The sequence below is a fragment of the Atta cephalotes genome (assembly GCF_000143395.1).
Source record: "Atta cephalotes unplaced genomic scaffold scaffold00024, whole genome shotgun sequence".
Lineage (NCBI taxonomy): Eukaryota > Metazoa > Arthropoda > Insecta > Hymenoptera > Formicidae > Atta > Atta cephalotes.
This window is the reverse complement of record NW_012130088.1, coordinates 1,404,559-1,430,990: the sequence shown is the minus strand read 5'-3', so window position 1 is coordinate 1,430,990 and position 26,432 is coordinate 1,404,559. Positions and strand designations below refer to the sequence as shown.

General features: G+C 32.0%; 1 protein-coding gene across 1 annotated transcript; it reads right to left on the bottom strand.

The window, feature by feature from the left end:
• Positions 1 to 1,221: 1,221 nt before the first annotated feature.
• On the bottom strand, positions 1,222 to 24,950 carry LOC105620140. Its single transcript, XM_012201648.1, has 6 exons — positions 24,823 to 24,950; positions 23,767 to 23,937; positions 16,859 to 17,220; positions 7,358 to 7,596; positions 6,183 to 6,478; positions 1,222 to 1,519 (listed from the first exon to the last, which is right to left on the bottom strand). Exons 1-6 carry the CDS (start codon positions 24,948 to 24,950, stop codon positions 1,222 to 1,224), a joined length of 1,494 nt encoding a protein of 497 aa, XP_012057038.1.
• Between the last annotated feature and the right edge of the window lie 1,482 nt (positions 24,951 to 26,432).

Genomic DNA, 26,432 nt, shown 5'->3' with positions numbered 1-26,432 from the left:
TGACATTTTTGACAAAGAGATTTATAATTGAATAACTTCAATAAATCTACTGCCAACTTTGGAGGATTAAAATCACGATTGAAGTTTTGAGCGTTCGCTCGATTGCATAAAGCGCGCTCCATTTGAAACGTTACCACGCGGAATAGACAGGTCAACGAATGACTCGACCCACAATTGTCCTCTCCTCGTCGTACAACTGCAATCTGACTTATATTGACCGAAACTCATCCCAGTTATTGCCTATCAACCGAGTAAAACTCGGTGAAAAATTTTAATTTTAATAAGTTTCCCGCGGCTCTTGAAGTACCATGGAAAGCGACGCGAAAATATTTTCTTCGATAATACCGCAGCTCAGAGCATAAGTTTGTATTCGTTATTTTGGATCGAGTACACTCATCGGTACGTAAAACTTTCTTTGTTGATTCCTACATACAACTATTTTTCAAGAAATAAACCGGTTAAATATTCTTGTAGGAAATATGCATTCTGTAATTCTTCTTAGATTTCCTCATTTTACATGTTTTTCATATCTCGAAACTTTTTATCGACATCATATTATTTATACATATTCACAATATGTAAATATTATATGTATATATGTATACAATTGGATTCATATATTTTTTGTCACTTTGACGGATTGTCAAATCGATAATGTTATAATATGCCTTTCATTACTAATCTCGCATTTCTTCTTATGACAGCGTCATCTTCGCTGAAACTTTACGTTAAGTACGTAAATACATATATGATTACACGACAAAGAGTACGATCAACTTGATATTACAAATGCTTTGAAGAATTCTTTGATTAGTCAAATAATGAAATTCTCTCTTCTAATTGATCAATCAAACATTTCGAAGGATTTATAATGAGACCGCACCCAAGACAATAAGATATCGTATAAAATCTTATTACAACCTGACCGATTACTCTAAATTGAGTCATATATCGCAGTTGTTCCATTCATTTCCCATTCACACATCAATCTCGGCAACGAAGGACCAACGAATGCTTAGTTGAAACGTTATCTTAGACATGGACTGTATCACACAATATCCTATGTCTCTTTCATCGCTTGTCAATTCTTCTTGCGCGGGGCGGGTTGAGATTTAGACCCTTTCTCAGGCCTCATCAGACATCGCTGAAGAAGTCGCCGGCACCCAGACGATTGCCATCCTGCATCGATTCAGTATATCGACCAGGTGCCAGCAGCCAGCCTCACGTCTTAGCGAACTTGTAGACCACACCGAAAACCAGCACGCTCACCAGCATCAGTACCATCGCGGTCACTACTTTGGCGAAGGCGTTCAGTCCGCTTTCCGTTGGCTGCTGAGACCTCCCGCTCGGTACGCTCTGCTTGGCGGCAAGTCCGCGAGCTAGAGCAGGAAAGGCCAGACTCTGGGTGAAGGTCAACTTGTGAAGGGATTCCGATAGGGAGTACGGGCCCACGGAACCACGGGCTGCGGCTCTCAGTAAAGCATATTCCAAATCCAGAGCATCGAACATGCTGTATCTGCTGATGAAAAAAAATCATGGAGATCTTTTAATTATTTTACACGCCACGCGCTAATTATCATTTGTTCTAATTATTTTAGCTAATTATTGTATATTATTACTGTATATTTGTTAATAAAACTTATTTAGTTAATAATTATTATATACTATTTGTCTATATTATATTATTTGAAATAATATATCTATTCTTGATGCATCATATTTAAAAGTTCAATAAAAGTATATAGCATGCTTGAAAAAGTAATAAATTAAGAATAGTGTGAGAGAGTATAGCATGCAAATTAATGATTAATAAAGTATTGCAACAAAACGTTAATAATAAAGTGTTTTTTTTTTAATTATTAGAGCAAAAATCTGTAACGCTTCAAAATTTAAACAATAATTTAAGCTGTATCTTCGTTAAAAGTGAATAAATTAAAAAAAAATTAAAAAATTGATTTTAAAATCTCTATTTTCGGAAGAATATTATGTCATTTGAATTTCTGTGAGTTTGATCATTTTTTTTTTATAAAATTACGAATTGGATAAAATGGGAAATTTTCTTGTCGCTTTGTAAGGTGGTCACATGCTCAAAAAAACTTAAGAAGTTTTCAACTTTCTAGGAAAAAGTAAAATGGAATCTCTTAAATTACCAGAATTAAAAGTTGTATTATATCAGCTTGGTCGGAAGCGGTGAGATGGAAGTGTATATAGACATTGTTTCCAAATATCAATCATGTCAGGAGCATGATACCAGTATAATTAACTTTCAGAGGGCAGATGAATCAATTTTTTAAATCTTATAGCTTTCGTTTAAGTAAGATTTATTATAGTTCCTAATCTCAAAATATGACACTATCTCCAGAACACTATATACAATAGTTTCTTGTCTTTCTCGTGTTTCTGCTACGTAATATCAATATTTAAAAACGAACAAGTTTTCTAAAGATTTGTTATAAAAGATTTTGGATTCACTAAATTCAAATTTGTGATAGGTATATGTATATTAGAAATTCACAAAATTTAAAATGTTAGATTTAATAGAGATTTAACAGTAGAGAAAAATAAACTTTTGTGAAACTAACAATGTTTTTAACGTTAAAAAATATTAATCAAAAAGTATAATGCTTGAAAATCGAATAAGAAGAAAGGCACATTACAATATACAAGCAATCAAGAAATAAGATTTATTATGTATAAGTTTTTATTTGTGAATATATTATATGTAGTAATCATTGGTAATCATCTAACAGTTACTTTTAGTATTTGGAATTCCATCCGTAAAACAAGTACCGTAGAGCAAATTATTTTTATAAATTACAATATAAAAAAATAGAGCAATACTTATATAGTGCTGCTTTTCTGTAAAAGTTAAAAATGAAGGTTAATTAAAAAATAATCGCATGTAAAAACCAAATTGAAAAGTCTGTAATTATAAAATATTATTAAACCATTTTATTTTAATTTTGATCTTTAATCGCGACTTAGATATTTATTCTTATAATAATTAAGTATTATTGTTACTATAAGGTCTGACAATTGGTATTCGGGGACAATGTCTATATATTTTCATTTAGGCATTCTCTTATTCTGAAGATGAAACAATAGAACTTTTACAGCTCTTGGCAATCTAAGAGCTACTCCATCTCAATGTTCCTAAGAGTACATAATCAAATTTTTTCTTTGCTGGGAATAGCTCGAAACGTACGAATCAACATTTTACGAATTATTAATGTGTAATGTAAATTCAAATACAATATACAATATTTTATCAATAATGTACACTATATTTATGTCACTATACTTTTACAAGTCCTTATTTTCTTCTTATTTTTAAAAATAAATGAATTATTCAACCTTCTTTTCTTATCCTAAAAATCTTTATATTTTACATACACATTATTTCTGTAATTGTTATATAATTAATATATTATCTGCTTTAATTATTTATTTCATTTAACTATAGATTAAATCAAACATAAATTATCAAATTTTTTGACAGACATTTTGGAATCTCTCTCACGATTTTAACCTTTAGACACGAATACGATTCCCATCATAAGTTCTTGCTTTGAAGTAAGAACTTACGATGGGAATTGTCTGCAAACAAAAATATAGTAAAATAAGATGGAAAGTGAGCCTCTATCAAGACGATCCAATGTCTTGACCTCGTAAAAGGTTCTGCGTGCTCGCTTGTAAGATTATAGAATATGAGCAAAAAAAGAACAAAATTGGGTTGATTTCAAGACTGGGGGAGAAAAGCGATTTTCTTGAGGTCCTCAAAGAACCACTCAGTGTTTGTGGCAAGAACCTGTACAAGTGGCGAATAATTCTACTAGTACTTACATATACGCGCGCGTGCTCACATACATATACAACCGTAACATCGTGACGTACCTTCCGTATATTTGCATTGTGTCAAGGTCGTTCCTTGACACGAGTCAAGATTGAGTCCGACGTCGAACGCGTATATCATACAATAGATTATGCCATTCGGATCTCTGAGACCTTGCTTGAAATGCGCATATACGCGACCAAGGATAAGGTTAAAAAATAGATACTCGCCGATACTTCACACCACACAAAAAGATGAGAAGAATATAATATTTTTTGCAATAATATTTATTAAACTTATAGTTACTACTCCGAGATCCGACAATATAGATTAGATAGAATTTTATTATACTAAGAGAAAATTATTAGCTGACACAACATAGAGCATTCTGAAAAATGTTGCTATTATATAGCTAAAATGATCTGTACTGTATTGTATTAATAATTACTTTACTGTGTATTAGTATTAATAATTACTTAGTACAATAATTGTGATTAAAATGTTTATAATTGTTACAGCTATAATATTAATAATTATATTTATAGTTCTAAAAAAATATGTATAGAGTTAGCATAAAAATGATTATAAATTATAATATGAATATCTGTACAAAAATCCGATGTTTTCTAATTAAAAATTATGATTAAATGATATGCATTTTTTCTTTCAGTGTGAGTACAACACTGGGGAAAGTTATGACCCTTTGTTTATCGTTTGTCTATCTAAGTAAGTAATAACGTAGATAATTAAAACTGTATCAATATTTAGATGTGAGATATAGGCATTTGAGAGCAAATGCAGTTAGATTTAGCGTATATCTGTTCAATAAAACTGAGTAATAAGTTTATATAATATCTTTATTAATACGAACGTTTCAATTTTTTTTTAAATCATCTTCAGCGTATATCACTAATTTTTTATTGAAATATTTCATTACTGTGTGGGTTGAAATGATTGCCAATTTGAGTATTGAGTATTGATCCTTAACCAGCTGTGTAACTGTTAAGGTCTAAAATGTGTTATTTTAAACATTTCGAAATAATTACCTACAGCTGTTTTTCATTTGTACTCATCCAACATACCAAGTATAACATTGTAAGACCGCAAATAATGATAATACAAATTTAATAAAATTCATCTTTAGAATATACGTTTCTATTACGTTAATTTCTTGTCAAAATGCAAGTCAAAATTAATTTATCATTACCAATGATAAATAAACATTAAGTGTGTCAACAGTGTTTAACAAGAACATTGTAAGTCATAAATAATAAAATATTAAGAAAGGAAAGTTATTATATAAAAAATAAAATACAGTCTGACTTGGATTTTTCATTTTACAGTTTATCAAGAATAGATAAACACAACATTTACATAATGTGATATAAAAATTCAGTATCGGTTTGTAAATTAATTATGTTTTTTTGAAGTTTTATATGTAGCATTTTTGAAATTGATCTTTTAAATACTTCTCTCTATCTATAATTCTAATATCATCCCATTTAAATTCATGTCCATTGTTTAACTTATGTTCTGTGATAACAGTTAAATTATTTGTCTTTCTATTGATTTGATTTTTATGTTCATTAATTCTAGTTTTTAATTTTCTTTTTGTTTGTCCAATATATGTCACAATCTTTACAAGAAATTCTATAAACTATATTTTTGTTCATATTCTTCGGGAGAATAATATAATTCGGGAGAAAAATTGCTCTCAAATGCCTACATCTTACATCTAAATATTGATATAATTTTGACTATCTATGTTATTACGATAAACAAAGGATCATAACTTCCCCCAATGTTGTCTCACACTGAAAGAAAAAATGCAATTGCTATATCATTTAATCATAATTTTTAATTAGAAGACATCGGATTTTTATATAGATATTCATATTATAATTTATAATCACTTTTATGCTAACTCTATATATATATTTTTTTAAAACTATAAATATAATTATTAATATTATAGCTGTAACAACTATAAACATTTTAATCAACAATTATTATACTAAGTAATTATAAATACTAACACATACACAGATCATTTTAACTATATAATAGCAACATTTTTTAACAGAATGCTCTATGTTGTGTCAGCATCCCACATTTAAATATTTTTGATTACGAGAGCTTTTGTCAAATTAAATATTTTTATATTTTTATAATCTATACTAATATGTGTTATATATTTATTATATCTTTTATTCATTTTATGGCCTTTATAGAAGAGCATTAAAGTAGCAGTAAAATAAAATAAAATAAAAGAATAAAAATAAAGAACAAGATCTGTTCATTGACTAAAGATATCGGATAGAGTGCAGTCTAAACATATCAAGTCAATTACCTGCTGCTACGTCTCCTGTCTTGCGAGTGCATCGACACGATTGCCGAGCTTGGCATCGATCGCAAACTGCTGGTGGTCGAACTGGAGGGACTTGGCGGCGCGGGTCGATCCTCGTGGTCCTCGTCCAAAGATGTTTTGTCCGGCGATGACGGACTTTTCACTCCCACGTTATGGTGATTGTGAAGATAATGCAGCTGCAATCGCGCATGATCCGGATGTAGCAGGCTGGCACGACGCGATTGTTGTGGCGTCATCGCCGGACTGTTGCAGGTGGCACCGCATGGCGACGGCGATGCCTTTAACGCATTTCACAAAAATTAAGGTATTTTTTTCTTGTTATGACAAGGCAGGAATTAATTCGTGCAAAAAGTTTTTAACAAAAACATGTTCAATATTTGTCCTACACGAAAAGAATTTTGAATGCTTCAAAACATCCGTCCTCACAGTGTTAAATGTTAAAGGATCAACTTTAAACTAATTCCTTGAATTAAATAACATTTTGTTATTTTTAACTTTCAAGTATGTTGTAATTCTTAAAAATATTATTTTCATTAAAAAATGTGATTAAAAAAACAATACTGATTTAATCAACTCATTTTTTTAAATTGCTTAATTTTAAAGTAGAATTTATATTATATTTATTGTTAAATAATAAAGGCCTCTGTACTATTATATACCGAGAATTGTATATTAATTTTTCATATAATTAGTAAGGTTCTGTGAGTCCAATTTAATACAGTTCTTGAATGAAATTATTTAACTTCATTGTTAGTTATCTTTTACAAGTCGGAAAAAAGAGCCGTTATAGAAATGCTGAATATTTTAAGACAAGGAATGTAATAAATTATAACAAACGTTATTTAAGAAAAAAATGTGAAATTTTAAAAATAGATCTCGTCCTCTAACGGACGTCTTAATGTAAATTAACGACATATTAAGTAGGAATAGTGACAATTATATAGAAATGATGAAAGATAACTTAAATTGGATTTCATATTATGAATTTAAGAATAAATAAATAATAAGTAAAATTTACGGTGTAAAAATATCTTGAGAACACTTATATTTATTTAATTCATGTAAGCACAGTTGAAAAGTATTGATTTACGAAAGAGAGAGAGAGAGAGAGAGTTTAGAGATTTAATAGAGAAAATAATATCACGTAAGAGTCACACCTGGATGGATTCGATGCCGCTGTCGTTGACACTTTCCTGTATGTCTGGGAACACAAAAACTGGGGCCTGTTCGTCGGTATCGGCTCTGGGCGAGTCGCTGGGCCATACCTGAAGAAGCGGAAGTGCCCCGCGCGTTTCGTTGCAGACCTCGGCGATGACAATGTTGTTTGTTGAGCAATTCGTTGATATCCCCGTATTGAGGCACAAACCCAGCTCTTTCAGTGGCTTCTGCTGAACGACTTTATAGTTTTACAATTTTATCATAAATTCTAACAGTAGCGTATAAAAGTCTTCGGCCAAATAGATTTTTCACATTTTTTTTAAAATAAAGATCAAAGTAAGTTTGTATATTGTATACAGTATGCTCGTTAAATAATAAAACTCATTTTTTTCTCTTATCTTAGCAATCCTGTTGCTCGTTGCTATGTTTGAATTTTTCCATATTCCAACTCGAACTGTGTTGCTTCAGTCTGAAGTAGCAAATTATCTTTTCGCTTGCAAGTGGGATGGAGATACAAAATAAAGACAACGATTTCTTTCGAAAGCTTATTTTATGAAGATAAAAAAGGATAAAAAATGGAGAACTATTTACAAAAAAATCAATACTCTTTGGAGTTTCACTTCTTTATCTGCATACCTCGTCGAATATAAAAATAGAGTAAAAGTGAGAAATAAATATATCTTGCACAAAAATTAAGATAGCAAATTTTTTCACTATTTTCATTCACTAATTTCATTCAAATCTAAGAAGACATATGTTGGTTCGCCATATTGAATACGCCATTTTGATTACAGAATAATGGGTTATTATTATTAGATGCTAATTATTCCTAGAAAGAAGTCAGACAAAAGAGGTAAATGTTAATAATTTCTTGTATTGCTTGTGTAATAAAAATGGAATCACATAATCTCGCGTACAGTGATATATCACCTTTTTTGTATTTGCAACGCAAAGTTTCAACAAATCTTCTTTGTCATAATATTGTTATAAAATTTTACAAAAAAGACGACATATTGCTGTATAATATACGGTTCCATTTGTTACAAGCAACACACAAGCAACAAACACGTCTTAATATTTTAAGCTGCTTCTCTAACTGAAACAACACAGAGTGCTAATTAATTAAGAGAATTAAAGTAGAGAAAAAACCAAGGACAAGCGTGGTCAGTGGTCAGATTGGAGGGTTACTAATATGAGAGGAAAAATCAATCTTATTACTTAATGGGCATACTAGCTGTGTATACCATTTAAAGAAAATTATATAAGAAATAAATGTATTTATACAATATAATATTAATCCAAATTAAATCAATATGGTACTAACAAAAAATTGTCTTTGTTTTTAAAAGAAGACATGAAAAATCCATTTGGCCGGACTTTTACATGTAAATGCATATTTTTTTTGGAAGGAATCTTATCTTTTTTTCTGTTGTTCGCAAAGGTTCTTCAAACTTGTTGGGAGACGTGTCGGAATAAAATGCACTTTGAAAATGCTCATTAGAATACCTTGAATACAAATAATAAAAGGGAAACAAGATTTTAATTTCATTGCGGCATGCACTTGGAACTGTATTAGCTTTGAAATATGAGGCTTGCGTATCGCGCGACACGAGAACGCGAGAATGCCTTGCGACTTTTAACTGCTCTCTCGATAATAAATATCGTCGCTAGAAACTTCGTAATGTCGCAGCACGAGACAAACATTTTCTGCGTTCGCGCCACATAAAAGGCCGGTCCTTCACGGCTGGCTATTAGCATGTGAAATATTGAAAAGAAATATTTTTAGCCATGGTCGCGTTTCAAGAGCAGATTAATCGATGCGATACTCAGTTGTTTCGCTACCGCGAGCTTTACTTCCATCCTAATGACGTTTTAAAAAGAGTAATAAAAGTAACAGAGAGAATCTCTTTCGCGTGTACGACTTGTTTATCAAGATGGAAGAATATCTTGATACAGCTGATGCGATGGAAACATCAATTCTCAGTTTATGTCATCATATAACAGAGTACAGATTTTCACGGATTGTTATTGCAAAATTGTGATAAATTGAAACTTCCGCGCGATACGCTATTCTGAGAGCATTTGTCACGAAATATCGTGCACATGCCTGCTTATCGTTCAGTCAGTATAAAATATCTTTGAGGTCATATCAGAGATACGATTACATTAATTTTCGTAATAACATCTGACTAATTATAGTTAAGAGTTTGATGAATTTTGAAAAATACCACTTTTATAAAATTAATTATTAATGTAAAAATTTGAATGTTTTGATTCCCTAACTTAAAAGTAATAACAGAGATAAAAAGGCTCGAGAGAATAAGCGCTGTTCAAGATGCGCAAATTGTTCAAGAATATCTCTCATATTCAAATTAAATTTATTGAAGAGATCATAGAAAAAACATAATCATTAAAACGGTAATAAATTCGTACGTTTCGGTTAGTTTTCTAATTTTCTTCAAAAATATACGCAAAAAGGTTTTACATAATTAATATTGCTCATTGTCTACGCATACAAAATTGGAAAATGTAAATTTTTTGCAGTCTCCAGGGAAGCCAAATTAAGTTCTCTATCGAGAATACCTTCTCTTATGCCAAACGTACGAATTTATTATCGTTTTTAATGATTATGTTTGTTCTATGTGTTTCTTCAATAAATTTAATTTGAATATTGAGAGATATTCTTGAACAATTTGAGCACCTTGAAATAGCGCTTATTCCCTCGAGCCCTTTTATCTCTGTTATTAATTATTAATGTGTTTTTATGAAATCGTATTTAATAATAATAAATTGTTAATAAATTGTTAAAAATCTTATACTAAGAGAAAAATTTTTGATATTTACTCTCCAAATCTCTCTGATCTGAATCAGTGGATAATTACTAATTACTAAGTGACATGTTTTGCACTGATAATCAGTGAAGTTCAACTAAAAAAGGAAGAATATTTGAGCATTATATAATTAAAATACTGATATTTGCGTTAATTTCAATCTTCCAATATCATATTGATTGAATTTAAGCACTAAAACAAGGTTAGTTAGATCACACCATAAAGATTAGTTAGGTTAGGGATCTTACATTTCATTCACCGATTACATTACATAGCGGCATACTTGGCACTGATATCAGTGATTATCCACTGATTCAGATTTTGAGAGTATAATTATAATTGCATGGTAAAACATTTTTAGTTATTATTGTACTCTTATAGTCATTATCTGGGACAATCATGTATATTTTTGGTATATAAAGTACGTAAATGTACACATCAGTTAGTGAACAGTTAGTGAACATGTTAATGTCCAACTAAACAATTCTAATTATTAAACAAAATGACAAAAATTTAATATTATATTATAATTTAATATTATAATTTAATATTAAGCTTTTATACTTTTAATAAAACGTATGATTATAAATAAATTCGTAAACAATAAATGTACATGTATTTAGAATATAATATAATATATATAATATATAATATATATAATATATATAATATATATATAATATAATATATATAATATATATATAATATAATATATATAATATATATATATAATTATATAAGATGTAATTTATTTAGGTAATTATTAAGCTTTCTAAGATGTTTATTTATAAAATGTTTACTTATCATCAAGAATAAAAATTGCTTGTCAATAATATTAATTTACCATTCCAGTGTCGGTTTCAAATAATCGATGCACAGTTTGCTTGAACTGAAAATTGTATAAATTTGCAAGAAATATTATTAAGCACAAAGAGTTTGTCTTAATCAAATATAGCATTTTTCACTTGTGTGAATTGAAAATCGTGCACATTCACAGCTTTAAAATTTTTGTCATTTTTGTTCAATAATGTCCATTAATTGATACACTAATTAGTTTACCTCATAAAACTATATAAATATAATAATTAAATTTAATTACTATTAAGTCGTTTCTTCTCTCTCTCTCTCTCTCTCTCTCTCTCTCTCTCTTTCTCTTTCTTTCTCTTTCTAGGACAACTGTATATTCCTTTTTATATACAGAACTATAAATATAATTATAAATATAAATTATTATTTAACATTTAGCAGTAATAACAATAAAAATATTTTATCAAGCAGTTGTAATCATAAATGGCAAAAATTTTTCTTCAATATATCAAAATCAGTAACATCAAGTATATTTTTTGTAGATATATTCATGATTAGATTTATATGAACGAAGCGAATTCTTTACATCGTATTCTTAGAAGAAGGAAATGGTTTTTTGTTTTTAAAATAAATTATTGTTTTTAAATAAATCGATGTTATCAAAAGATGCATCTATGGACGAGAATATAGATTTCTCCGATAATATTGTGCGACTTTTGAAGAATATCAGATTCTTTATTTTTTCGAAATTCGAGCTTTTATCTGTATGATTATATTTAGTTAACATAATTCTTTTATTGATACAACCTGGATGAAACTTGGATCTCGAATAACATCATTGTGCAAACGGAAAAAACAGAAATATATGTTTTTTAAATCACGAACCATGAAAATAGTTTCAACTGCTGAACGATACCGATCCGATTTCATTGTCCAATTTAACGTGAACGAATATATTTTTACATTGTTATGAATCAGAATTGAAAAGTCTGCATTATCATTATGCCACGTCTGCATTATCATTATTAGCCAAAATAAAATGTAAAGCGCAATCTGAACTATCATTTTCATAATTTCTCAATGAGTTATTATTCCTACCCTTACTCGTGCCTCACCTTCGGCCTTTTCGCGCTGGAGCATATTCGTCGCAAGGGTTTTCTCTCCGTCGATCGAGTGATCTTGATTTTTATTAAACCTACGACGACGTGTTATGTGCGGACAACGGTGGATAATAATACACGGTTTAAAGTTCAAAATGTCTCGCACGTCTCGCCGCGCGAGAATCGCATTCACGCAGGCTGGCGCGCGTCCATCTACAGGACGCAATCGGGGGATAAACGGCTCGCTGATTTCCGGTACGGCGAGCTTGCAAAGGTCGCTTCGGTGTACAAAAAAGCGTCGAGAAAAAGGCGACAGGCCGCAGAAGCAACGCGAAACGAATCAATAAAACTCAAACGCGAGGAAATGTGGATGCTGAAAAAATGCGTAGCGTATTCCGAAATCTGAATCTGCTTCTCCCTCTTTTTAATTCTATATATAATCGTTTTCTGCAAAATATTTTTACTATAAAGAATAGTAAAAGAGAAGGTATATTATGATCCCTCCATTTATATTTTATACAATAACTTTATTAATAATCGAGATTTAAAATTAAAGCTTAACGAGTATATTAATCAAAGTTCAATCGATTCTAGCCTCAAAGTTATGAAATATTTATTACTTAAGACATTATCAATTTTCTTTCAACGTAATTTAAATATTATTATTATTATATTAGTAATGTATTGTCTCATTCTCAATCAATCATGTCTTATTCTTAGTATAATTATTATATTAGTAATGTATTGTCTCATTGTTAGTCAATTATTACATAAAATTATTCTGGTAGGTTTATATATAAGTAGTTTTATATATGTAAGCAGTTTATATATAAGCAGTTTACTGGTGGCTAGTGCCTTACCATTTGTGTATTCACATGCTTTCGCATTCAATGTAATTTCATGAGTACATTAAATTAAATTAAATTAAATTAAATTAAATTAGATTAAATTAAATTAAATTAAATTATTTATAAAAATGTGACGATACTGCGTGATATTAAAAAGCAGGATGATAATATCAACCCCTAATAAAAATAAATTTAAAAATTTATTTTGCTTAAGAGAACACACATAATATTGATTACAGTATCCATAAATAATAAAACCAATGAAAATTCATTATCTAATAACGGAGATATTAAAAATAAGGACCATTATACAAGGATCATATAATTCCATCATCTCCTTTATATTTTTTCAATTATGCCATAAAAAGATTCAAATTCTTTGAGGATAAAATCAAGGATTGACTAAAGAAGAATACAAAACAGATCGATAAGGAAGTGTGCGAGCAGGAAGTGTGTGATGATACGACGAAGGGTCGTACTTGAAATATATATCGAGAAATAGAAATACGAAACTCATAGTGATTGCTCCATGAGCATGACAGGCAAGGAAGAAAAAAAAATAGTCGCAAATGGAATGAAAATATTGAAAGCGTGTCATATGTCCGATGTCTTTGTATTTTCTTGTCTTTTCTATTCCACGTCCATTATCTACTTAATGTTTGCACTGACAAGCAAAACCCATTACACTTTTTTTTTTGACAGTTTTGCGAAATGATTTCGAATCACACTAAAAGTCATAGAGAGGGAAATGCACGGTGTTTCAATCAATAAAGTAAAGATTGTTTTTAAAATACGAACCCGTTTCTACTGTAATAAAAAGTTGGCTTGTCGCAAATGCGATTTCTTTTCGTTTAGTAAAGGTCTGCCAAGCAATAAAAAGAATTAACTCGATTAACTCAGTTAACTCAGAAAAAATATCACGTTTGTTTTATCTTCTTTTTTTTGGAGAGAGACTCCCAGAATGTGCGTCGCATCGCTACAATCGTGATCGATTCAGGCTGCAAGAAACACAGCACAAATAATCGAATGTTACTTTGCATCCGTCACACTTAAACGCAATTTGCGTGCCAGATGTATAAACGCTTTTCCATTATCTTTTTTCTTACGAAACTTCCGCCAAATGGAACCTGCGAACTTGGCGGCAGTCCAAATTGACCAGTGGAAAAACGCGAAAGAGTGTGAAAGATCGTATGCGCGAGGAACAACTACGAGAGTATGGGAAGTCTCTCGGGAAGTCTCTCGGGAAGTCTCTTTCTTTCATCTTTGACTTCAATTAATTCAAAATTGACGAGGAGTCGAAAGGTCTGCAATTGAGAGTATATGTTGTGGATCCGGCGGAATAAGCGTAGTTCGCTTGAGATTTGATGAATTTTTACGTTCAAACAAATCTTGCAAACAGAAGACCAAACTTCAAGAGTCACTTCTCGAGTCAAACAATTTGCAGAAAGTTAAAGTAAATTATATCGCGTCTCTTGTATCGAGAAACTCCGCTGCACAAATCTCATAATGAATTTTTCTCGATTCTATTTAATCTAACAGCCATGAAACAACGCAAGAATAAAAATATCGTGCACCATGCTGTGGGCGAATCACACGATTCTGCCAAAATCAACAAGCCGTATAAAATTATAAAATATAATTTTAAAATATAACAAAATTATCGAGCTAAAATAAATTATATTTATTTTTTTAATATTTTTAAAATATTTATGTTGAAGTCGAAGATTTAACTCTATTGTGGTAATTATTAATTATTAATTAGGCAGGATCAATCTGTCAGAAATTCGTGAGATTGCGAGACGATAAGTTTACTCTGTTTGGAAATGTCGCCACCCGAAACTTTCATTCCTCCATATTTTATGACTTTCGCCATATTTTATGACCCCTACATTTTATGACTCCCATGATTTATGATACTCTTGTAAAAATATCGTGTCCCTCGTGTGTGTGTGTGTGTGTGTGTGTGTGTGTGTGTGTGTGTGTGTGTGTGTGTGTGTGTGTGTGTGTGTGTGTGTGTATATATATGTGTCAATTTTTGTGGATAGGTTAAATAGCGATCTCATACTTTGCCTTGCCTATTCAATCGAACGTTCTACATGGAGAGGAAGCTAATACAATTTTAATGTAATATACTCCTTTGTGAGATTCCGCCTAAGGAAAGGTTCGAAAGGTCATTAGAAATGAATTACAAGGATAGCTAATCGATTGAAAACACAAAAGAGTGACTGTTAATAATACCGGAATACCGATTCATTTAACTGCATAAAAAGACATATGCTTGTTCGTGACCATGACTTTAAGATCTCGTCTTCTTGCTTGGCCTTGGCACGCGTTGGTCGATGAGGGCAAGAAAAAAAGCACGGAGATCGTTTTCCTGGCATGCTATCTTGACTGAATGAAAAGACTTTTGTTCGGAATCATTAAACTTTTTGATGTTTTTCACACACATTATCACATATGAAAAAACAGTCTCGAGAAACAAACTGGACTCATAATCTCACGATTTCTGACATATTGAGCTTGTCTAGCTATTTAATTATTATAGTGGAGTTAAATTTCCAACTTCAACAGATATTTTATGAAATATTAGACATAATAAATATAATTTATTTTAGTCTCATAATTTCGCCATATTTTATAATTTTACATAGCCTGTTGATTACGAAATTTTAAAAATGGGAGAAAAAACTCGATAAAAACTGTTAAGTAATATAAAAGTAATAAAAAGGTATGTCAAAAGAAGAGTTTCTCAACAAATACAAAATATAAAACCGTCTACCATGTATTTGTTACATTAACCTTTCGAATTCCTTTAGTTAGAGTGCAGAATGCTGCTTGTAAAAAAAAAAGAATGCTACTGAATTCAACAAGTTTTCGTAGCAGTCACATTTCAGTGTAATCTAATTCAATGTTGTAAAATTCATTTCAGAAACGTATAGAAGTGATAAAGGGACAGAATTTAGAGATAAGTTCATTTTGCAAAACGCACAGTTATTATAAAAATTGCAAAAAATTATATAATTATATACAAAATTATATACAAAAATTATATACAAAGCAATGGATTTGCAAAAAATATACAAATATGTAAAAAAATATTTAAATATATTCCGTTTAGTTTAGCAATAAGATTATTGGTTCGTTTCCTGTAATACCAAATGTTTGCATTGAAATAACTACGGTTTACCGATTGCTTAGGACATTCTCCCCGACCCACCTGTATGCTTCTTACATAGACTTTCGATAAGGAACACGACGTATTCTCCAATAAGAACCGATTGACATTTTAATTTCGGTTTAAGGACTATTTCTATGTCAATGTAGATTAACTCTCTTCAACTCTCGGTTTAATTTATTCCCTATTTTTCTTTAATTATTAAAATTTAAAGAAAATAAAAAATAAGTAAAAGCGAGTTAAATTCAAATAAAACACAGACTCGTAATTAAGTCAAAATGATATCATAAGACATCATCATGGCATCATTTCATACTCAAATGATAAATTTATAAATAACAAATAAAGTCATGATAATGTCGTTATGATATTATTCCGATTTCTATGTGGAAAGTTACTCTAAACTGATAGAAATGGGCATAAATAACGCTAAGAGCAATTTATATACCGACCAATTCTACAGAATATTACGTGACAACATCACGAAGTAATTTTAAATATCGATCACACAAAGAATTAGATCACTTCTTTCAATAACGTTTAATAACCAGTTTGATCGATAGACCGAATTCATTTACATTTATATTCCATCTTCAAAAATCATTTTCCGTAAATATAATCGTCATAATCGTCAAAATGAAATCGAGAGAAGGGATCAATGAACGCTTGCGAGAGTTTGGGTATCCACTTGGAGGAACGGGGCGCGCGACGCGTCGGCCGTCAGCAGGGAGGATCCTACCTGCATGCTCCTGATCGCATGCCAGAAAATCCCGGCACGATCTTCCGAGGCGTCCGTTTACGTGGTCCAGGATTATGACGAGTACTTTGTTAGCACGCTCGATCTCCTCGGGGTTCGAAGTGCGACTGGATCCGGCCGCGCGTGCGGCACCGTGTGCTTCGCCCCGCGGGGATTGCCAGTGGTCCGGCGGCCACAGTACGGGAAGGGGTAGAAAACCAGGCGGCGGAAAACGGACGGACGAGAGGGGGTTGTTTTTGCTCTGCCGGTCGAGGGTAAGAGTAGTGGTAGGCCGACGCTTATCGGACGCACGGGCTGATGAGCCGACATCGATAGATGGAAAAGCTCGGACGTGGCGCTTGAGGCTAAGTTAAATTTTTCATGAACGTCCCTCTTAAGGAGTGAAAGAAAAAAGCTCTTTACTTCTGTTTTGCTTGTTTATTATTTCACTGAATGCATAACTGTCGCGTTGAGTAAATTTTATTTTCTAATAAATTTTCTCCTGCGCGACAAATATGAGTGTTACGCGTGATCACAAATAAATTTTGCACTTTGCATTTGCTACATTCTTTCGTTCTTTCAAATTATTCATGCACATGCAGAGATTTTAATTAAATTGCTGAGATTCGAGTTAATTTCCCTTCAACTACATAAGACTTTTTACGCTACTGCTATTAACTTTTTAATTATCTTAATAATTATATTAAAATAAAAAAAATCATTAATTAAGAAAAAAAATAATAATGTCAAGATAATGTCGAGATAATAGTTCTAATTAACGTATATTCATTATTAAAAGTCTAAAACCAGAAATCGTTTTAATATATATCGAAATATGAGTTTAATAGAATCTAATGGGTTTAGTTTTATTTTTTGTTGGCGAATCGAACAATGTTATTGGTTGCTCTCTCAGTCACTGCAATTGATTGTTAATCCACAGCATCTGCTGCGTTCCAATTACGTTTTGCTAATTAAATTAATTGCAACTTTCATAACAGATGGAAATACGAATAATTCATTAATTGTTGTAATTTTAGTATATTCATTCTGAATTAAATATTTATCTAGATTTCAGTAATAGTATAAATATATTTTAAATACACATACAATAATAATAATAACAATTCAAAATTTGATCATTATTGTCAAGAAGTAATTATTTTATCTGTGATTCAAGTTTTAAGAAACGTATGGATCGAATCATACAGCAAAAAAAATAATGCTAAAATCGGAAAAAAATAGGATTAAATCATATTTAATAAAAATTCAAATAAAATGCGAAAAAAACGATATATCTTGAATCGTGAGATACTCCAAGCTCAGGACAAAAATACAAAGTTGTCAAAAACTTATTTTTTATAAATTATTTTAAGAGTAAAAGAAGAGTTTCTATCTTTTATTGAAGGCAAGTATACATTTTTATAAATAAAAATATAGGCAAAATCAAATAAATAAATAATAACTATGAAACAGTGAGAGTGCAAAAGAGTGTTATTAATACGTCAAGAATTGGAAGATTGACTCGAAGAAACTGTCAAGGTTGACATTTGGAGAACACAACGACATATCAAAGACCTTCAAAATTTGGGACACAATTTTAAAAATATCTCTTTCCGGTACAAGGGAGCTTCCTGATAAATCAAGAGAGAGAGAGAGAGAGAGAGAGAGAGAGAGAGAGAGAAAGAGAGAGAAGAAGTAACTATGAAAGCCTGTAAATATTATTCTAGTCGCTCCTCGATGTCTTGTTCGCGTTAATATGAAAATGAAAAGCATTCAGAATCGAAACGTGTAGGACAAAATACGAAAGAGCTAATGAAACACAGGTTGTCGGGATAGACAGACGTAATTTATTATGTCACGGAAAAAGTCCGGGAGAGCCGATAAAGCGTGTTAGATAAAGGTATAGAATAATGCATGCCTCTGTAGAGGTATATTCGCCATTAGCATTGTTGAGAATACGAATAAGAATGGAGAAATTGGTGTGTAGGAAGAACGTGATTGCGTTATTCCGAGAAAAAAAAATAGAAAATCATGAGAACGCGGGAGGATTGTGGGAGGACAATAAATTTTGAAAAGAGGGGATTCATCGCGATGAGCCAAGATTGTTCAGCAACAAATGATTTCGCAGACTGGAATTGTTCGGAGAGATGAGGATGCACCGAGATGAGGATGAAGGGAAAAAACATGGAAAAAGAATTAGAAAAAGAAGAAAACACGCGTGGTGATGGATGAGGACAAGGGTGCGACAATGAAATCTTTTATGTCTTCTAACTATCCTGTCTATCTCTTATACATTGCGATACGATGAAAAGATTTTGTTCCCACTGGATCCCTCGGGAGATCCGAAGGATCCCCCGTAGTGTCGGCAATACGTCATGCGCACACGATCAAGTGCTCGCCATCGGCGCCTCTGATTTCCCAGTCCATCGACTTCAATAACCGAGTGCATCCCCGAGGTCGCTAGACTATCGCGATGCAAGAGATATCGGATCAGATGCATCGTTGGTCACAGGTGGAGCGAGATAAATCGAAGAGAGTTGAGAGGAGGGTGACTGAGGTAAGACGAGGACGGAACGCGGTCACGTGAGGAAGGGGACGAGGAGGACGCGACGCCGGCGCGGCAGGAACCCCGTAGGTCAAGGTCATCCACCACTGGCCGTACGCAGGCGGCAGGGATGAGCCATGAGCACTGGCCGTACGTTACGGCCCTGGGAAGTCCCGCTTCTATCGCCACCGTCGGCTCGTGTGCAGGATGGACGATCTTCCGGCTCTCTTCCCCGCTGAAATCGATATACCTACACCTATTCTCAACAGCTCGACCGGTCTGTGTGTGCAGGCAAACAGGACTGCGGGTTCCCTGATGCGCCACGCAATGCTACTGCAACGCAATTTCGCGCTGCACGTGGGACGCGCGTGACTTATAACGATAAACAGAGTTTGACGCCGTTAAAGGAACCGTCGCTATCGCATTTCTCGACACTTGGCTTTTTCACGCATAAGCGCTAAAAAAAGGTCACTTTTTTTGGTGGGATTGCATATCATCTCTAAATTACTTCGACGTGCGGGCGATTAATGGCGTATCGTGTATCATATTACGTGATCGATATGCTATAAGTCCTCCGAGACCAATCCATATCCGGTAAATTAAGTATCGGCGAGGACGCGCGTAGCCCATTTAGTTTGAAGAAAAATCGACAGTCAAGGTCTCGTGTGATCGGAAGGGATGAATGTCTCCAGGGTATAGTGCTTGAGAAATTATGCATCGCTGAGACGTTCTATCGATCATCGATAGATAAATATGACGCTTTCAATTGATTATATACAATTCTTTATCTTCGAAGACGATGTAAGTCGAATCTTCTTAACAACTTCATCCGCATCGATTTTATTATCTCTTGGAGTATAAAACATTATCATTTTTACAACAAAAAAGTCTTTTTAAACAAAAATCGTATTAAAATAAAAATACTTTTGTGACTCTAAGAATCAAATATAAATAAGTTGCCTAAATGAGTCTTTACGGTTGTTAAAATGTGTAATAAATAATATATATATTTATAAGATCGTAAAACATCATTCGCAAACAATTGAAATATTTACTAACAAAGTTATTCGCAAACACGTTTCTTCAATGCAAAAGTCAAACTACAAGTCAAATATAAAAAAATATATTACAATTCAATTTTATTTCCTTACTCAAGATTAAAGATATATCATATATCATATCCGAGAAATATCCAATATCCTTATCTAGCCCTTTTTTTTACTATCCTATTAAATAGCTGGATATCATAGCTGGATAGTATCGGTAATATATATATATATATATATATATATATTCGACATATACATATATATATCCGGCTAAAATTTTATATTGAAAGTTCGCGTTATTGATACAGAATTCTATTTTTTTCAACTAAATATTTTGCACAGTTCATTTTTCCTCTTTTACATATTAGGGAGATAAAGAAAATTATTATCGTTACTTTTGCTTGCTTTCCTTTTTTTAATAGAATAGAGAAATTGTATCGGAAAATATTCGATATTCGATCGGATAATTGTTCTCTCAGATATCTGATGTCACATTCTTTCCGGATATCCGACAATTTTACGATCCGATACATCTCTGTTGAAGATAATTGAATTGTAGAAGTGAAATGTTTGTAATTAACTTTGCTGGTAAGTACAATCCAATTTTTGCAAATTACATCTTATAAATACATTATTTATACATTAACAACTACGGAAGACAATTTATTTATTTTTAGACAGACAATTTATTTATTTTTGAAAAATCGTGTTCTTTTCTATTATTATTGAAGCCAGATTTACAATCAGGCTTAAATAATAATAAAAAAAACACGATTTTCAAAAATATTTATTCTTTGTTTACTATTTCTTGTTTTTTTTCCTCTTTGTTTTGTTTTATTGACATCGTGTTTTTTATCCTTCCTAAAGTTTATCAATTTTTATCTTGAATAAAACCAAAAAGTACGATAAGAGGCAAAAAAAGTAAAAGATGAAAACAGGAAACAGTGCATAAGTATTGTAGATTAGGCATTAAGTCTAAATGCAAATGTCTCTTTCAGAAAAAATCATATTCTCTCTTTTTTATTATTATTATTTATCACTTAAACGCATATATCTCTTTTAAAAAATACATACATTATTCTATTAGATTATCTCAGACTTAATTTAAGTATTTAATTAACACAACGATCATGCCCATCAATGAAGCCCTTGCAATAATAACAGGAAGAGAAATTGCAGCGTTTATGCAGTCTAAACCGGGAACAGAATTAAGCGGAGTTTTGCGCTTAGCTGGTAAGATTTAGTGAGGCCATACGGTCAACTAAACCGCGTTTTCTGCACTGTGTGCATGCGAAATCCCTCTCGTCCTGTGAAATAGAGCGCGGGCTCCTGAATATTCAGCGGCATGTAATACTCCTAAAGGACTTTCTATTTTCATCCGTCTTAACTGCGGAAAATATAAATAGTTTCACCTTGAGAACGGCAGGACGATTCATGAAGGTCCTCTCAAAATACTCAATTAAACCGGAGTATATTATAAATTAGAAGAGAAGATAGAGAAATAAAATGATCACATGTACCATAATATAACCTCTCGATTTTCTGTCGGTGAAATATTAACTATACATTTCTATTACCGCGTATCTGTTAATATATACTGCGTATAAACGTTGCTCTAATTTTCATGTTTTATGCAAATGCTGACCGCCGATCGATGGATACGACCGTGGGGAACGACATTATCAAACCACATTTATTTCGTGATGTTATTACGAAAATTGCGGTTCGCTGTTGTTCCGCGAGAAATTGGGAAATTTAATGAAGTAGTATTGCGGGCCACATGTCACGCACGTATCTGTATGTTTTATGCTGCGATCTGGCATTTTCGTGATGACATTGATTAATTCAAACTGTAGACTTTGACAATACATCGCGTGCTTGTGTATTGCATTTGTAAAACCTAAACGGATCGACTCCGTGTAAACCTCGATAAACATCGAGGAAAAGTAATAAAATAAATCCTTGAATTAACATGTTAAATGTTGAATCAAATTCGTTCGTTTCTCCGTACTGGAGTAAAATTTGCATTACTAAATTCATGTTTCGATAAAATATTATATAATATAATTAAATTATGCAAAATTATCGTAATATGCTTATTATACAATTTACATATGTAATTTTTTATCCGTTTTACACGGGAAAAACAATTTTTCTAAAGTATCCAAAAATTTAGCTAGATATATATCTACAAATAATTTGATTGGATTAATTAAAATTATTTTACTGGACATTAAAATAATTATATAAGATACTTAAGCATAATCAGCAAGATTATAAAAAGTTTTGACATTCTAGCAACTTGAGCATTCTACATAATTATTTTGATGGTCCAGCAAAATTATTTTCAGATCTGTAGCTAATTAAATTTTTAGATACTTCAGCAAAATCGTTTTTTTCATGCATGTATTTTTTTATAGTGCTGGTCAGCGATCACTGAAAGTTACAGATCCTATCATTGGTGATCAATATAGTTCAATATTAATATCAGGGTTATACTTTTACTAAAAAAATATAATAATTTTCATCTACATCTAGGTATATAAATTATAGTAGGTATAATAATTATATATCTAAGTATATAATTATTTTACGTATTATCTATGTAAACAATTTATGGATCATCGAAGTCTAAGTTCTTTTTGCATTAGACTGCATTAAAGCTTTTATCTCGTATATATATTTTTATTTATCAATATTAAAGTCAAAAATATTGACAATTATATCATTTCATATTGTTTTACAATACTTAATTAATAATAATTTACACATTTTACATTACTTGTACATTATTTATATAAAAAGGAGTCGTGTTTTAATAATACATATAAATATTACATGTAAACATTTTACTCGTGAAATATGCGGTTTTGATCAATTTTGATCAATATACTACATAATTTTTTTCGAAATCCGATATGATGCTCGAAGAAGCGTAATCTTGATGATCGATCCGTGATGGCAGCAGTTGCTCGGCAGCACTTTCGCACCGATGCACGATCACTTGCAATTGTCGAATTAATTTTCCCATGCCGATTTCGTAAATATGTTCTACCTATGCATAGATCTCATAAAAATCTATTACCACGATCATTAAACCTCTTGAATCAAGACAACGTTTTGAGACAACGTAAATCCGCGGAATAGTGATCGATCCTCGCTCGATCGTCGCGATCGATGATCAAGGATCGATGGCAATGTACTGAATCAACGAGAGATGGAGCCCGTGGTAGGAAAACAAGGGATCCTACACGGTGTGCATAAAATATCGGTAACGGTGATTGGCGACGTTTTGGCCGCAGGCAGAGAAAGCTCACTGCCTTGAAGGCTTCGTCGGAGTCGCCCGGCTGTTCCTTTTGCTGATACACCACGTACCACTGCTTCGTCTCTTCTTTCCTTTCACCGCTGTAGCATATGTCACGTCAGGGCCGCATCGATCTATCCCGAAAGACGAGTCTTTTTCATTATGATAGGGAACAGATGAATCCCTGAGGAAAAAAAGGACAGTCGCGAATCGCCTTTACCTTGTTCAAAATTCATAGTATAACGACGTCTCTTGCGATTGACTGTTGGAGAATTTACGTCATCCGTTGAATTTTACCCTCTAATGCCACTCTATATTGTTTTATTACGTACTTATTACGTGGGTATTGTGTAAAAATATCGTAAAAATGAGCACATTATAATGACTTTTTTTATTGGAACTAGACAAGGAATATAACGGTAATAAGCAAATATATGCAGATTTCTATCTTTATTAACAAAAAAAGTTGAAGTATGTTAAATGATTGTAATGAAATGAATATAAAAGATTAAATTTATTTACATTTCTTGAGTTAAATAGTATTTCATTATTTTTATCAAGTGTACCAAAATTACTATTTTAATTCAAAGCGTTGTAAAAATAATCACATTCATGCACTTCTGGTGTTTTCTGGTTGAATTGTATTTCAAAATAAATAAGTTTATATTAAAATAAATAAGGAATAAATAATAAACTAAAATTTAATCATATTTCTTGAATTAAATTGTTTAACTCCTTTATTATTAACAACACATTGAGTAAGATTATTATAGTGACAGCTTATAGAAATTATCTATAGAATTAAAGATAATTAATATTGAATATAATTTGTGGTTATGAATTTAACAGTGTAAAATACAACATAAAAGAAACCTCAGATATATCATGATGAGAGAATACCATAATGGCACTGAAGGGTTAATATTCGTAACCCCTGTATCGAAATCCCTCCTCAAGGAATCCTCTTAAAAATCATATATTATTTCGCAGATCGCAGGATCGAAAACTATTACTACACGAATGTGAAATAATATTCTAAATCATTCTATTTGCCGAGGACTAAATTTACCGTATTCCAACAATTTCCTTATTTTTTATACTCGATATCATTACTATTCGTATACTTCGTTTGGTATTGACATTTCGTTTTATTACTTTTTCTTTCTTTTCTAAAGCCGATTCAGTCGCATCGATCATTGCGCTACACTTCGGCAAAATTAATTTTACAGTCCTGTACGATGATTGCCATCGATCTCGCAAATTTTTCTCGAAGATGTGTCAATGCGGTTATGTTCGATGGATTCAGTCAGTAGATGACCTTATCGATAACGAGATTCTCCGACGCCCCCGAGTCGCTTTCTAAGCGCAATCCGGCGGATTGCGATGGAAGGGACGCGATCGCTTCGTTCGGCGATCACAATTACGTGAATCATCGCTGCACTCGACCGCCGCGATTCGAGAAAACGTAACTTGCCATTCGCTCGACGAGTATAGGTGAATGCATCCTCTGCATGTGCACTTCCTGCTCTCGTGATCGAGCGGGCGAACGAGCGAGCGAACGTGACCGGAACCTCGAATTCTATGGATCGAGGAAGTCTATCGCAATTGAGAAGAGAATCTTCCTGTCTCAGGATTTTCTCATCTTGTGATCTTTAACGATCCACTGGTCGATGGCGACGCGTAATGAATTTGGGATTAACGTTTGAGCGACAATAAGAATGCCGTTAAATATAATTGAACGATAATGATAGCGCATTTCGATACTTTCGCTACTTAAGCAAGCTAAGTGGCATTTTGCATGGTCGCTGGTTTTATATCTGGCAAAGGGCAAATTCCTGGCGCGTGTGGATTCGCGATGGATCCTCTACGATGAAGCCGTTGCACGTGCCTGCGATTGTATTGGAAAGAAATGTGCTATTATAAGATCAGCACGAAGGCATGAAGCGCGGAAAGGTGAAATAAATAGTGTTGTCAAATAGTCGCTGATTTTAGGACGCGAGTTTTGTATTTATTGTGGTATATTAAAGTCGGGACATACTTTCTAGTAGTTTCGAGTTCACTGTTCAGTGAACATTGTGTCGATGATTGCACCATATGGAGAGGTACGCAATATCCGATTATGCTACTAGAAAATACGAACGTCGAAGAGTCGAGAGATGCCTCACTTCTTTTATGTTCGAGCATATATAAGGTTTTGTTAAAGTGTTCAAAAATTTAGCTAGATTACAAATCTGAAAATAATTTTGTTGAATTATCAAAATAATTATTTGACAAAAAATCATTTTCTTGTTCTTTTCAAAGTGCCATAGTACTCGAAATTTTTTCATGTGTAAACTTTTTCATGCAGAAATATCATGTTGTTGAATTCGCATAGCTCGTTAGGATTTTGAGTAAATCGAAATAGATAAAAGAATAAAAATAGCGTTTTTAGCTATTTTCAACAATATTTTTACAGCAAAACAAAACCGTGTTGCTAAATAAAGTTTACAGTATCTAAATTCAAGAGCAAATAAAATTCAATTTCTTTCAAATAAAATTTAGTTTGATTTTATATATATATATATATATATATATATATATATATATATATAATATATATATTATTATATTATATGTACTTAACTTTTAACTTTACTGTATAATAACTAACGTAAGTTAAACTAAATACTTATTTTTCTT